General features: G+C 40.1%; 1 protein-coding gene across 7 annotated transcripts in view; it reads left to right on the top strand.

The window, feature by feature from the left end:
* The first annotated feature begins 3,380 nt into the window (after positions 1–3,380).
* Positions 3,381–15,645, top strand: part of TMEM117 (transmembrane protein 117) — a 516,480-nt gene continuing 504,215 nt past the window's right edge. For 3 of the 7 annotated variants that reach the window (XM_037845389.1, XM_037845388.1, XM_037845390.1), the window contains exons 1-2: positions 3,688–4,048; positions 11,914–12,218. In XM_037845389.1, the coding sequence (XP_037701317.1) occupies positions 11,942–12,218 (277 nt within the window). In that variant the 5' untranslated portion in view covers positions 3,688–4,048; positions 11,914–11,941. Of the gene's footprint in view, positions 3,466–3,686; positions 4,049–11,913; positions 12,219–15,645 lie in introns of those variants that run through there. The other 4 variants (XM_037845384.1, XM_037845386.1, XM_037845383.1 and 1 more) reach the window with 4 other exon arrangements.

Below are 15,645 nucleotides of genomic sequence, written 5' to 3'. Positions count from 1 at the left end.
ATCCAATCTTGTGCGGGCAGACCTTTTGTGGGTGGGACTTTTGATCAGATTGTTTCCATGGAGATGTGACTCCACCCATTCAAGGTGGGTCTTAATCATCTTTACTGGAGTCCTCTATGAGAGGATAAAGGGCAGAAACATTTTGAAGAAAGCAGAAGGACTCAGAGACACTTAGAAAATGTCCAGAGACATTTTGGAGACAGCTGTTGAAACCAGAACCAGGAGAGAAGCTAAGTGATGAAATCCAGAGTTTGCCCCAGAGAAGCTAAGAGAGGACCCCCAGACACTTAGAGAGAAGTGCGCAGGGAGAACAAGCAAGGATGCACAGGAGCTGAGAGAGAGAGAAACTAAGCAGGAGCTAACCCCAGGAGAGGCCCAGGAGGCTCTGGCCATGTGCCTTCCCAGGTGTCAGAGGAACCCCAGATGCTATTGGACTTTCTTCAGAGAAGGTATTGTCCTATTGATGCCTTAATTGGGACATTTTCATAGCCTTAGAACTAATAAACCCCCATTGTGAAAGGCAATCCATTTCTGGTATTTTGCATTCTGGCAGCCTTAGCAAACTGGAATAGCATTGATACTCTGAAATTGGCCAATTTGTTGAAACCCAAATATATGAAAGAAATGGAGCAGTTTGTACTAAAATATGGATGGGGTGAGTGGGAGATCTGAAGCCCTGCCATCTTCATTTCATCCTGGGGTTTCTAGCTATACTGTTTGAAAACCACTGCTGGCCAATACTGGAGAAATGGCTAATTCCTGTGATTAAGCAATTGTCACCTGTGTACTGGACTAATAGATTTGGGCCCTGAGGTAAGATTTCATAGAATAGTAAGGTTTGATAGGAAAGGAAGAAGGGCCTTTACTGAGTACCTGTTAAATACCTGACCCTGTGTAGGTTGTTTTATACATGTCACATCATTTAAAACTCCTAACAGGTCTGTGTGTAGTGACTGAAGTGGAAAGAGACTAGATGATAGGTAGAACAGTAGCCTAAATTCAGAGCAGGATCTATTCTTGATCAGACTAAATGACCTATTTTGAACCCCTAACTCTCCATATCCAGATCTAATATCTTGCCACTTCCATGGTGATGAAAGGCAGATCCAGGGATTCCTACTGTAATTCTATAGTACCAATTTTCCTAAAATTGTAGCTATTAGGTGGTGGAACCAGAATTCACACTAATATCCCCTACTCTAGGTCTGCTAACTGTAAACCCCACAGGTCTTTCCTGGTACATAGGGAGGAAGTGTAAGAGGAGAGGTTAAAATGTGGGCTTGTGAGTCACATTACTCTACCATTCTGACTAGTGTGGGGTCTTGCATGAGTTAGACTTTCTGTGCCTCTTTCTTCAAATATAAATGTGGAGGTGATATTCATAGCAGCTACCTCAGAGGTCTGCTGTGAAGATTAAATGTCTTCATACATGTAAAGGGCCTGATATACAATAAGCTCTCAGTAAGTTGAGCTTTATCACTACACACTATTGTGACATATATCAAAGTGTAGAAGCTGTTCCTCTGCCTGGTCCTGAGTTAAGGCTGAACTGGAGGTCCTGGGTGGCTGCAGAAGCAAAGCGCACAAGCTTCTTGATCAGTGGTAAAAAGGGAACATTGATATTAGAGACAAATCTTGCCCATTGCTTCATTTTGCCTTGAGCTGATCCTGGAGAGCTATAGTCTCTAACCTTAGACTTCACAAATAAGAGCAAATAGTAAGCATTGGTTGAGTTTGTACTTAAGATTATTATTAAAGGAAGAGAGACCATATATTAAAAAGACAGGGATCTAAAGGAAGAGTGATAAACTCCATGTAACTGAGGCCAGAAATTTTAGTTCTGATTAATTCTAGTAGATACCTGTGTAATTCAACTGATCGTGGAGTGATTTTTTTCTCTCAAGTAGACAGAAGAGAAGCTGATAAATGATTTTTACCCCACTATCCTTTGAAATATGTGTTTTTTAGTCTATCTGTCAATGATAGGGAAAGTGCCTTCTGTTTTTGTTTGTTTTGATCCACAGACCTCAGCATTATACTATGTAGTTTGTTAAGCTTTAATATTTTCCAAGTTTAACTAATTGAAGAGCCCTTGTTTTAAATGGAGAGCCAAGGAAAGTAACATGAAACCCATGTTAAATAGTTATACAGTTTACTAATTCTTTGGAAAATAGACCTAATTATAATTATAAAAGCACAATAGAATCTAACATTAATCATGAGCTATAGTAATGGCTCTTTATTGAGCCATTACTATAGCTCACTATGTGGTGCTGGTGTTAAGGATGCAAAGATGAGTAAGATTTAGTCTCTGCCTTTGAAGAGATCATAGTGTAGTGAGGGAGAAAAAAGTTGTAAAAAAGCACAACAAAATGTAAGAAGTTTTATGGTAAAATGTGCAGAGTGCTAGATGATGCAGCCAAGGAAAAAACTGAGAAAACTAGTGAAAACCTCACAAAAGGGACTTCTGCTAAGCTAAGAGTTCCACAAGAAGATCACAAACTATAGTTACAACACAGACAGATATATGCAGTCATTCTTAGAGGCTAGAAAAGATGTCAAACTAGTGGGAAGTATGCCAGTGAACTCCCAGTTATCCCTGGGCAGATTAGCGGCGCTGCAGGATTTGGGAATGGCGCTCTCAATCCCACCTCAAAATCTGCTGGCATCTTTTCAGCTCTCCCTCCTGCTACATGGCCCCTTCTTGAACCATATCATCAGTCCAGGAGAGGAGTTCATTCTCCCCTCATAAGTTTGCTACTGTGGACAAATATGAATGATCCCATTTTCCACTTGACTATGCAAATTAATGATCACTTCCATCAGCATGGAAAATCAGCATGCTGGATAGTAGCTTTCAACACATCATAAGCATCTGATAAGCTGTGGTAACAATTGCTGTTGGAAGTGGAAGGAAACAAAAGCCTCATGTATTTTTGATGGAAAGGAGGTTATATGAGGGGAAAATGAATTGGTCAAGTGTGGTCCAAAGGTCTTCCTGCCCCATTCTGCAGATGAATCATTTAAGCACTACATAATGATAGGCTCCTGAAAGCCTCAGTCTGCAAAATGGTTCAAAATTGCACGTGTGTATGTATGTATGTGTATATGTTGTATGTATTGCATGTATGCATGTGTGTTCTTACGCATGTATGTGTATGAATGTGTGTATAAATGTGTGTGCATATGAGTGTATCGGTACTTCTATGTGTGTATTTGTGTGTCTGTATATTTATGTGTGCGTACTGAGTATGTGTAAGTATCTGTGTGTGTGTGAACATATTTCCAGACCGGCTGGAAAGTAAGTATGAAACTTCTCATACTCCTCGTGGGCTCTGTCTCCTCCCCCCATCAATCAGCAATAGACAAAAGCAGAAAGGATACTCTGTGACTAAGCCTGCATTAGAAGTTTGCGGCTCTTCGAGGATATTCCACATTGGAACCTTATTGGTTCTCTGAAGGATGGTGGGTTTTATATGAGCTCTGACAATTCCCCTAGGAAGAAGGCACTGCTACAGACAAGCTAGACTGAAGCCCGGTATCCCGCTCCCCACCCCCTCCGGTTCCTAAGTCGTCCCCGCCAGCAGCTGCGGGCTCTGCAGAGGCGGACCGGGCCCGGCCCGGGCAGGCTGAGCCACGGAGCGCGAGGCCCGCCGGCTGGAGTCGGCCGGAGGCGCCGGAGGGAGGGGAGGGAGCGAGAGGGCGGGGGCGGCGGGAAGCCATGCCTCCAGCTGTGGAGACTGCCGCACAGCTGGAGCGGTCGCCGTCACCTGCGCGGCGCCGTCACCCTTGCTCCCGCTGCTCGGCCCACGGCGGGCGGACTTTGCGGTGGGATTGCGGCGCAGTGAGCAGCGGGCGCCCGGGGCGCCCGGCGTAGGCGGCGGCAGCTGTGGGCCGAGCTGGTATTTATAGCTCGGTGACAGCGCCGCCGGGGCAACGCCGCGGGTCGGTCTAGCCGCGCTTCCCAGCGAGGCCGCCAGCGCGGCGAAGGGCTGTGTTCGACCCCGTCTCGCCTGTGCTGGCGCCCGGAGCCCCGCGGCCCTATCGGGTGAGTACGCGGACCCGGGCCGGGCGCGCCACCCCGGCTACTAGGACTCGCGGCAGCGGAGCCTCCGCGTCCGATCTTCCGCAGCCGGGCTGCCGGCTCGCCAGTGCCCGCGATAAGGAGGCGGCCGCAGAACCCGGCCGCGGGTCCTTGGTGACTTTTATCCTCCCTTCCAGAGGATGGTATCCAAAGAGCAAGGGTAAAGTGTCAGGGAGGGCGACGCACGCACCAACCCCTCTGGGTAAGAGCAGAGAAGGCTTCTAGGCGAATGCCTCGAGATGGGGAATCTTCAAACTCCCGGCCCCGGGGTAAGGGACACCACCCGAACAGAACTAGAACTTCTCTCGCTTCAGTGATTCCTGGGAGAGGTTTTGAGAACAAGCCCCGTCTATTGTTAATTAAATTAACAGGTTGCAGTTCGTGTGTATTCTCTAAACCAATAACAAAACAAAAGCAACCAACCAAACAAAAAAAAGAAGAGTCTTTGGGTGTTTACTAACTTCCTCGTGAACTAAAACTATCTTTCCATTCCTGTTTTTGAAAATGCCACAGGCCCACAAGTGTGTTTGACTCATGTGGTAACACTTTGGCTGCCATTATTCATTCTACTCACTCTAAAACAATAAACTCTGTGTGTGTGTGTGTGTATGATTGCAGTAAACATGACATGCTATTTTATTATTTATCTGTGCATATAAGTCTCCTGAATCAAAAAACAATTGAGTAAAAATGTGTTAAATATAAGGAAATGTATTTTCTCCCTAATTAAAAGATCTGTTGTCTGAAATCCAAGGTAGGACTTCTAAGGAATCTTTCAAGGTTTCATTTTGTCTTTAGAAAAAAAGTGTTTCTGATTTTTTAATTACAAAAAGTAGTAGAAAATTTAACGTTTTTTCCCTCAGATTTTGTAGGTTGGAGATAATTATGGATTTTGATATTTTGACTCAGGTATTCATCTCCCCTCAACCCACTCCTTATATGGTCCCTGTGTTCGGAGAAAGGGACTTGTCAGCTTTATTTAATTTGCTTCTTTGAACTGCCAATCATTTAAAAAATAATTTCAGAAGTGAGAATTATTATTTTGCTTATTGACTATTATTTTCTTTGGCATGTTGTGTTTATAGTATGCTCACAGAGATCCATTCTTTATCATAAACTGATATATCTGAAAACGACAACCACACATTTTAAGAGAATTCATTGGTGATTATATTTTTAACTTTATAACATGAAAGGGCTCATAAATATTTTGCCTTTCAATGAAAAGTTTAATAATGTCTTTGTTTTTGCTTTTGGATTCTCTATTTTGAAAACTTGCCCTGCTTCAGTGCTTGTTATCCCAAAGATTGGAAGACAAGAACAAGGGAAGAAAACCACTTAAAGGTTGAAACGATGTGTTGAGGAAGTCCAGGAAGTGATGTATGGATGTGATCTTCTAATGAGAGAGGGGACCACAGATACCATCCTGATATCTATGCAAAAACGCTTTTGGTGGTTTCATTGATTGACTTAAAAGGTTGCTTTTTATGTGAAAGGCTCTGTGGTCTCTTGTATTGGACTAAAAGAAGTTCCCAGTTTACTTCTGTTCTTATTGCTATTTGTATTTTTTAAAACTTGTGTTAAGCACTTGCATTATGTAAAATGCTATGTATAAGCTCCGCATACTTGTTTTTTGAGCAACAATTTAAAACAATATATTAAGACCTATTACCTCAGAGTAGGTCCAGATATGTTTTTTTTTTCCATCTTTCTACCATTTCTATTTTTTACAGACTTGGTTGTCCCATTATTTATAGTCTAAACTTTCTCGGAATGGAACCCTCAGTGTTCCCCTGTGCCACCCCTTGCCCAAGGCTGGTCTGTTACCCATCCATCATCCATCCATCTGCTTATTTATTGATCCATCTGCAAGTATTTATTGACTGCCTGCTAGGTGCAAGTCATTACAATGTACTTACTCTTACTTCCTTTCCCATATGAAATTTTTTCTGTTTTTTTTTTTTTTTTTTTTTTTTTTTTTTTTATACTAGTCAGTGTAGGGAGCACTGTAGTAATTAAGAATATTGACTTTGGGCTCCTAAAGAGGTAGATCTGCCCATTTCTGCCAGTTACTAGCTGTATGACCTTGTGCCAGTTATAACCTCTTTGAACTTCCATTTCTCCACTGGTAAAATCCAAAGGGTTGAAATAAAGAATAATCAAGATAATGTGTGAAAAGTGCTTTCCAACAGCCTGACATGTAAAAAGCATTCAAAAATGTTAATTATTGTGTTGTTTATGTCTGCTCCAACCTATTCATCTTCACATTCTCCATCTTGGAAAATGGTAAATCCATCCTGGGTTTTATCCAGACCACATCCAATTGATCAGCAAATCTTGTCAGCTCATCCTTTTAAATGCATACAGAATCTGAGTTTTAGTTCTACCAGCCCGGTCCAAGTTACTGCATTTCACCTGGATTATCACAACAGCTCCCTCAATAGCCTCCCTGCTTCTGTTCCTTGACCTCCTACAAAGTATTTTCAACCAGCAGAGAGAGTGGCCCTTCTAAACTGTAAGTCATATCATGTTACTCCTCTGCTTCCCATCTTATTGAAGATGGAAAGCCCATGTACACAGGATGTCCTCAAGGCTTCCATTATATGATTGCATACTACCCCTGGAATCTCATCCCCTTTCACAGTCCTCTTCACCCATGCCCCTTCACTTGCACCAGCCTCCTTGCTGCTCCTTAAATGCACTAAGCATGCACCTGCTTCAGGGCTTTGCAATTTGTGTTCTGCCAGTGTGGATCATTCTTTTCCCACATATCTCCTTGCTTCCTTCCCTTCTTTCATGTCTCTGTTCAAATGTCACTTTAGAAAGAGGCCTTCTTCAACTTCCCTCACTCCTGATACTCCCTATTAATTTTCCCCTACTTTAATTTTATCCATCAACTTACAACTTTATAAAATACTGTGAATTTAATTTTTGTCTGTTTAATGTCTGTTTCCCTCAACTAGACTATGAAATCTATGGCAATAGGGGCTTTCTCTGTAACCCCAGCACTTAGTCATTTAGTAAATGTTGAACAAATGAATGAATGGAAGTTATTATGGAATTAACAGATCTGGACTTGACCACTTTCTATGTATGATTTTGGACAGGTAACAATGTTTTTGACCCTCAAAACATCTGTAAAATAAAGATAATATTCAGGCTTTCCTCATTGAGTTGTTGTATTAAAATCTTTTAATGCTGAGTGTAGCTTATAAAAAACACTCAGAAAATGTAATATAAAGTTGGTATTATTTCATGCCCATTTTTAATGGGAGAGGAACAAAAGTCACTTGGATTTTCACAGTGGTCTTCAGAGTAAAGAAACACCTGGAAATGACCAGGCAACTTTATAGATGTAGTCTTCTGTAATCTCCACATCAACCCTACTTTCATTAGGATTTTACTAATGAAGAAATGGAGGTCCTCAAAGAGGTTAGGGATTTGCCCAAGGTCATCCACTATGATGGATCATATAGATTTTACTACATTATGCTGCCTTCTGAAAACAAATGTTCTTGATTGCCTCAGTCATTTTTATGTTATGCTGAGGGTGTGATTTTACCGATTAAAAATCATAAGAGGTAAAAAATGATATAAATATAGGCTATTATCATCAGTTATCTTTTTAGGAAATAATATCAAATAATTTAAACCTTTGCCCTTTGACCTGCAAATTTAAAAATGATGTTATCTTAAGGATTAAATGAAATGATTGTGAAGTATATCCTCATAGCTTTAAATAACTTTGCATGTAGTAGAATAACATTATTGCTAGCTTATTTAAGAAAATAACTTTTAACTTTGCCTGGTACTAATAAGGCCAAGATCTGTCCAAAACATAGCAGTGTACTTCACAAAGTGCATATCACACTTGAAATTGGATTCAAGATGCTGAAATAAAGTTCACAGAATACATCTTGGCAGAGCAGCAGGCACAGTCATCACTAGTTGGTCCTTTAATGGGAGGTAAGAGGGGTTATAGGTGAAAATACCAGCCATTTACAGCCAGGGACCTTCCAGAAATCCTAGAATAGTGCTTCACAAGAAAAATGACCAGTTCAGTAATCTAGTTAGGTATAACTTGCTGCTAAGACCTACATTAGTAGAGCTGTGCTTTGGGTCCTGCTTACTTGGCTAGTTAAAATGTCTTTTTTTTAAAAGCATGTCATTTCATCATGGACATGCCAACTTTTGGCAACCTTGTGTATAAAGTCATGAAGTGGGTAAAAGCAGAGGTTTTATCTAAGTTATTAGGTAGGTTTTTCAAATTTAGGACCCTTAAAATACATCATTTCAGCTTCTGGATTTTATGAGGCAAGAATAAATATCAACTGTATTTGGCATAACATAAATATGGAATCCTGTAGCTGTTTCATTCTGCTAGTATCTAAGTCACAGAAATTGTCAGTGGAAATAAAGAATAAGCTGTAAATATGACAGGAAATATCTTCTCGGAAGAAGTACTGTCATCTTTATGGTGTACTAGAAAGACCAAGAGCTATGAATGGATCTAGATTCAAATGCTGGATCTTCCATTTACTGAGTGTGTGAATTAAACAGGTAACTGCACCGAGCCTCCTGTAACATGAAAATGAAAGTACCATTCATGACGTAACTGTGGGAATTAAAAATAAGATCAGGAATTAAAACTAAGTTTCCTGGGCTGCTCAAGCAAATATCATGAAATAGGTTGGGTTAAACAATGGGAATTTATAAGCTCATCGTTTTGAGGCTTAGATAGAAGTCCAAATTCAGGCATCATCAGGGTGATGCTTTCTCTCTGAAGACTGTGGCATCCTGAGGCTGGCTGCTGGCAATCCTTGGTCCTTAGCTTGTCACATGACAAGGCACAGGGCAGTGTCTCCTGGTCTCTCCCTTTGCTTCCAGGTTCTGTTGATGTTCAGCTTCTGGACACAGAAAGCTCTGTGGCTTTCTCTCTCTCTGTCTGTATTTCATTCTACTTATAAAGGACTCCAGTAATAGCTTTAAGATTATCTTGATTGAGATGGGCCATACCTTAACAGAAGTAACCTCATCAAAAGGTCCTACTTATAATTGGTTCATGTCCACAGGAATGGATTAAATTTAAGAACATGCTTTTCTGGGGACATATGTCTCTAAAGCACCACAAAGTATTAGTGCAAGACTGTTGCTCAGTACTACATATAGCTCTCTCCTTTAAAACAATATTAATGCTGGAAAAGATCAGCCAGCTCCAATTTTTAAAAATGTTCTAATTCAGTTTGGGTATATGAACATTACATAGCCCACACAGCAAGAATTATGAAGTTAAAAACAAAACAGAACAACAACAACAAAAAACAAGCACATGCTAGTTCTTCACAAAGGATTTATTAATAAAATAATCAAGGTCATATATATTCATTGTTCTAAATCCTGCTGCGTTGACTCTGTGTGTGTGTACTTGTGTGTGTGCAGTATTAGCAACTACACCAGAATTTCTCAGTGGTAAGAGAAGCAACATAGTAACATGTTATGCATCTTCTTAAATGATACCACTGACCAGTTCTGATGGCATGTAGAAGCTATTTCTGCTTTAAGACAAGATATTTCCTGTTTATTTCTCTTGTGGTGGTAGGCTTTGTACATTTCCAGAGATAGTGCATGAAACTGAATTGGCAACCTACCCATTCTGGCATCCTTGCACATTGAATATCATGAAAATGCATGATGTTCATTTTTGTTCTTCACAACTTGCTCTGCTTTCTTTGGTGTGAGAACCACATAGGTAGATCTCTGCTGCTGCAGTTGGTGATGAGCCTCACTTTTAAAAAAAGAATCTTGCGAGAGTAACTGTTCCTAAGTGATCTGAGTGGCACTCCTGGGAACCCAGATATCAGAGTGTTCACGAACATCATAAGGGATTTGAAATTGCTTAGAAGGCTTTTGAATCTGTGGCACAGTGACTATTTGTTTTGTCAAATTTTATTGCCAGTCCTTTTGCATGTTTACATTGCTTTTCTAAAATAGTTTAGACAAATATTCACTAATTTAGATAATGGGTTTAATTGGCATTCAGTCAGCCCAGAATATTGAACTGGGACTTGGGAGCCTTGGAGCCCATTCTCAGATCTTCCATTGACTTAAAGTTACTTCATGCTCATGGCTTGATCTTTGTACTTTTAGCCATGTGTAAAAACGAGAGTGTTTATTGTTGGATAGTTTTCTCCTGCGGTGTTCATGGTTCATGAACTTACACGAATTTTCCTGGGCCATAAAAGCATAAATTACAGAGTTGATATAATTGTCTCTAGAGATGAATGTGTCTTCAGAAGGCATTCAAGGGATGAGTCCCTGGGGCTGGGCTCTATGATAGGGAAAATGCCTGCAGCCGATTTGCCTGCAGGGGACGATGATCAGACTGCTTGACCTCAGACGGGTGACTTTGGGCAAGTTATATAATCTCAGTGAGCCTCAGTGCACTCCCTTGGAAAATGAAATGATGGGAATGATAATAAGTGTTTCAGAAGATCGTTAAAACAATAATGAAATAAAGCTGCATGCAGATGGCAAGAACAGAATGTGTGAAGTATTGTAGGCTTTTAAGGGCGCTATGAATAATCACACCTCTTCTCTCACTGAGTTCTAAATATGTTGTGAGAGAAGACAAAAACAAATGAATAAACAAAACAAAATGGCAGATTACAATCAGTTGGTTGCCTTTATGATTATTTTTTATTACAGAATTTTCAGTGTATTTGCTGAAAAATGAGATGCAGCTTAGTTTGAGAGCCAGATGGCTTCACTAAAATTGAGCACTAGGAATACACAGACTTACCCATTCAGAAGCCCTGATGTGGCAAGCCTCCCCATATGTGGGATACAGCTTGTATTGTTTATGGGCAGGTAGGTTCCCAAAGAGGAAAGAGGGTAGAGCTGAGCAACACTTTTGGAGGTTGGGCCTGGACATCTGCATTTTAACAAATGTGCTTCCAATGCACGTTCAGGTTAGGACCCACTGCTACATATTTTACAGCTTCCTCTAATACCTCTTTGCTGTTGCATATGCCTTTTCCACTGCTTGGATTGAGCAGCTTTACCTTATTCACCTGGATGGGGCAGGGGGTCCTAACTAATCCTTCAACATCTGACTTGGGCCTGTCTTCTGTGAGATTTTCCCTGCTCCTTTCCTTTTCTTCCTCACTCGCCACAAGCCACCAAGTCCGTCCTGGGTACCACCACTCCACCATGGACTCAGTTCTTTCCTAAAACTTATTCTGTGTTAAAGTTAGTTGATAACTAGACTGTGAATATTTTTGTAAAAGTTTATGCACATGCACACATTTGTAAATGTGGAGAAAGATATGTGAAAGGATATCCACCAGATTGTTAAGTGATCTTAACTCCGAGGAAATGGATTTTGTCAGAGTTTATTTTTTGTTAATATGTACTCAGTTTACTTCTATATTGTTTTAATTTGTAAATGACTCTGTATCATGATTATAAGATAAAAATAACAATGTAAAAGAGGAAAAGCATTTTATTGGCTTTGTATTCTGCATTTCCTCCTGAGAGGACTTCTGAGAGGAGCCCAAGAGGACTTCCAATTTTGTTCTGACCTCTCATGTCCCTTCTGCTTCCCACACTCTTTTATTCTACTTGTTTCTTTAATCACCAAATGATCAGAGAGGTATGGTTAGAAATGGGGAGAGGACAATATTAACTTCCCCCAATCTCAGACTTGTCTTGGTACTTTAAGAAGGAACAAGTATCATCTTTATAATTAAGCTGTTATAAATTTGAAAGGATAGCAGGAGGAGAGAGACGACTTGAGTTTTGGTCTAATCATATGTTCTTTTCTCATACAGGTAAACTACAGAATTGAAGTTTTGAAGGATGGGTAAAGACTTTCGTTATTATTTCCAGCATCCCTGGTCGCGCATGATTGTGGCTTATCTGGTGATCTTCTTCAATTTCTTAATATTTGCGGAGGACCCGGTTTCTCATAGCCAAACAGAAGCCAATGTTATTGTTGTTGGAAACTGCTTTTCATTTGTAATGAATAAATACCCTAGAGAAATTGGCTGGAGGCTTTTGAAGGTGCTTCTATGGCTACTTGCCATTCTCATAGGACTAATAGCTGGCAAATTTCTGTTCCATCAGCGTTTGTTTGGTAAGTACCATAACCCTTGAATGTAAAGTTGCTAATTATTTAATTTCTATTCTCCAAGATAGAGCTTTTTTTCCTTTTTAAATTCCAATTTAGGATGCATTTTCGTTTGTCCTCCACCCTTAATTTGTAAAGCAGTGTTGGAACTGGGTTCTTCAATTATTTTGTTTAATGTTGTACTTTTTCTACTGCCGAAGGAAAATTAGTAGGAGGTAAAGTTAGAACCAAATTGCATTTCAAAAAATGGCTTTAGAGCTAAAATGAAATTTTGAGTGCATGTATTCTTATTTAGAGAAGGCATGAAAATAACCTTTTTCCCAGAAATAGTACCCAATTATGGTATAATAAAGAATTTATAAATCATAAAGAGAATGGCTCCATATCACATCACATTTTCATTAAAATAAGTTAACCATTGTCCATATTTTTACATATATTGTTCATTTAGGGAATTAGAATTGGAACTTTACTTTTTTACCCTCATTAACTTTTTGGGGAACATTTACTTTAGGATGTTTATTTGGAGCTTATTCAACCACAGAATAATATATTAGTAAGGAATCTTTCAGTAGTAAGCAACAGAAATTAAGACCAACCAAATTTGCTCAAGTTGAAAAGGTAACATGTAAGGATTTTGGGATATTTCACAGAGACCAGGGATAGAATTTAGAACCAGTGGCTTGAATTCTTTCAGGATGCTCTTTGTCTTGACCTCTTATTCATTCTCTTTTCACACTGAAGATGAGTTTACATCCTCTGGAGAGACTGGCTAGTTTAAACTCCCAGGGGCAGGACTGTTCCCATCTCTGGTCTAATTTGTTTTGACCAGGAGATGGGTGACGTTCATTCAACAAAAATTCATTTACCACTTACTACCCGCCAGGCACTATTCTGGATAGTGAATCAAACAGGTGAAGTCTCTGCCCTCATAAGAACTTACATCCCACTGGAGGGAGAAAGATACTAAACAAACAAGTACATAATAAATGAAGAAGTGATAAGAGCTATGGGGGAAAAGAAAGTAGTTTTAAAAAAGTTGCTGCTGGGTCTATTAGGAAGAGAATTTAATAATAGAGCTTTGGTTTTAGCAGTTATAAGATCAAAGGTGATATTATAGAGTTCAGGTTACAAACAGATGGCCAGAGATGAAGGCCTAAACAAATAAATATTCATATGTATATATAAGTATATCCATATATATTTTAAAAATATATTGTTTCTATTACATAAAATGTAAAATTAATGAATTTTATATTATATGTTTATATTTATGGATAATATACAAATGCATGTATATATGTACGTAGTTTCAAGAAGTTTGTAGAAGAAATGAAAAAAGGAGTTGGTACAGTAGCCTACAAATGGAAATAGGACCAAGCAAAGATTTTTGATGTTGTTGTTGTTTTTGGGATGGTGGTGGTGGTTTTATTTGGGGAGTGAGATTAATAGACCCCCTTGTTGTTGTAGGGAAAAGAGCCAGATTGAAGTGAAAATAAATTACAGACATAGAAGAATGCCAGTATCTCTGAAGGCTTCTGGGATCTGGGAATTAGGACACAGGTAGAAATGGTGGTCTTAAAGAGGACAGGAAGAGAGACCTTGATTCTTCAGAAATAGGCATGAGTGATATAAAGCTCAGTGCTCTAAAAGGTATGTATAAGTTGGAGGCTAGTGTGTGTCCTTCTAATGATCTCTGTTTCCCTATGTGAAGGAAGAGCTAAACAGAAAGATGGAGAAGTTGGAAGAGGCAAGAGATTTAAGAGAGTGGTCAGGCTTTGGAATAGCGATCCTAGGGATTGTGGAAGGGAACTTACTAAGGTCAAGTGAAAGGATTGCTGATTGTCAGAGAGCCATTGTGGTTAGCCACTGTATTAGTCTCGAGTTGTTTCTACTTCCTGCTCACTAGGTCCAGTCAGCATAATGTCATCAGTGTAATGGACCAGTGTGATGTCTTGTGCAGGGGAAAGGTGACCAGGGTCCCTGTGGGCTAGATTATGACATAAAGCTGAAGGGTAGATATGCCCCTGAGGTAGGACAGTGAAGTTGTATTGCTGGCCTTGCCAGTTGAAAGAAAACTGTTTCTGGTGGTCTTTACTAGCACATATCAAGATAAAAGCAATTACTGGATCAATAGTTGCATGTCAGCTACCAGGGAATGTGTTGATTTGTTCAAACAATGATACCACATCTGGAACAGCAGCTGCAATTGAAGTTACCACCTGGTTACGTTTACAGTAATCCACTGTCATCCTCCAAGATCTGTTTTCTGCATGGGCCGGATAGGAGAGTTGAATGGGGATGTGGTGGGAATCACCACCCCTGCATTCATCAAGTCCTTTATGGTGCCACTACTATCTGAAATCCCTCTAGGAATGCGGTATTGCTTTTGATTTACTATTTTGCTAGGTAGTCACCACCTCTGCATCCTTCAAGTCTTTACAGCGGCACTAATTTCTGTAATCCTTCCAGGAATGCAATATTGCTTTTGGTTATTATTTTCATAGGTAAAGGCAGATCAGTGGCTTCCACTTGGTCTTTTCTACCTCACTCCACAAGTCAGAGAACCAATATGGGGATTCTGCCATTTGCTAGTATGTCTATTCCAATTTTGCATTCCGGAACTGGGGAAATAACCATATATCCAGAACTGGGAACCCACTGTGAGATAAAACTATATTGGTCGTCCCACCTCTGTAAGCTCCTACTCTGACTGGTAGACTGCAGTGATGTTTTGGGTCTCCTGGCATTAATGTCAGTTCTGAGCTAGTGTCTAATAATCCCCCAAATGTCTGATCATTTCCTTTTCCCCAGTGCACAGTCATCTTGGTAAAAGTCTGTAGGTCCCTTTGGGGGAAGGTTGGGAGAAAAATTAGCAATATAAACTTTTGGCAGTATAGCAGGGTCCTTCCCCAAGGAGACTCAGTCTTCCCTTCATTCAAGGGGTTCTGGGTCTTTAAACTGTCTCAAGCCTGGGAATTGATTGAGAGTCTGTGACTCCATTTTTGTGATTCAAGTTAGACTTTTGCTTATACAGATCAAGTTAAGAATTTAGTAGACTGCCCATTTATTTCACTTCTAGGTACCCCATGATCAACTAGCCAGTGCCATAGGTCTGTGAGTCAGACTATCCTGATTACTGCTTTGACTCTGCTGCAATTACATTAACTATGCCCATCATGTCTTTGGTGATTAAGTGCTGCCACTTGGCTTCTGCAAATCTGGGATCTAGTCATCCCCATTGTGTTTAAGAATCTAAGTTCAGTGGCAGCAGTTCCCACAGTAATATCTGACCAACAGAGATGAGCAACCACAGAACTCTTCAGGGATGATGGAGCTGCTCTTGCAAATTTATTCCTCACAGTCCTGGTGGGAGGTGTGTTCTCTGGATATTCCTGGGGTGGATGAGCAGGTCTTACATGATAAATCCACT

Source organism: Choloepus didactylus, chromosome 8 (assembly GCF_015220235.1).
Source record: "Choloepus didactylus isolate mChoDid1 chromosome 8, mChoDid1.pri, whole genome shotgun sequence".
Taxonomy (NCBI): Eukaryota; Metazoa; Chordata; class Mammalia; order Pilosa; family Megalonychidae; genus Choloepus; species Choloepus didactylus.
This window is presented reverse-complemented; position numbering and strand designations above follow the sequence as displayed.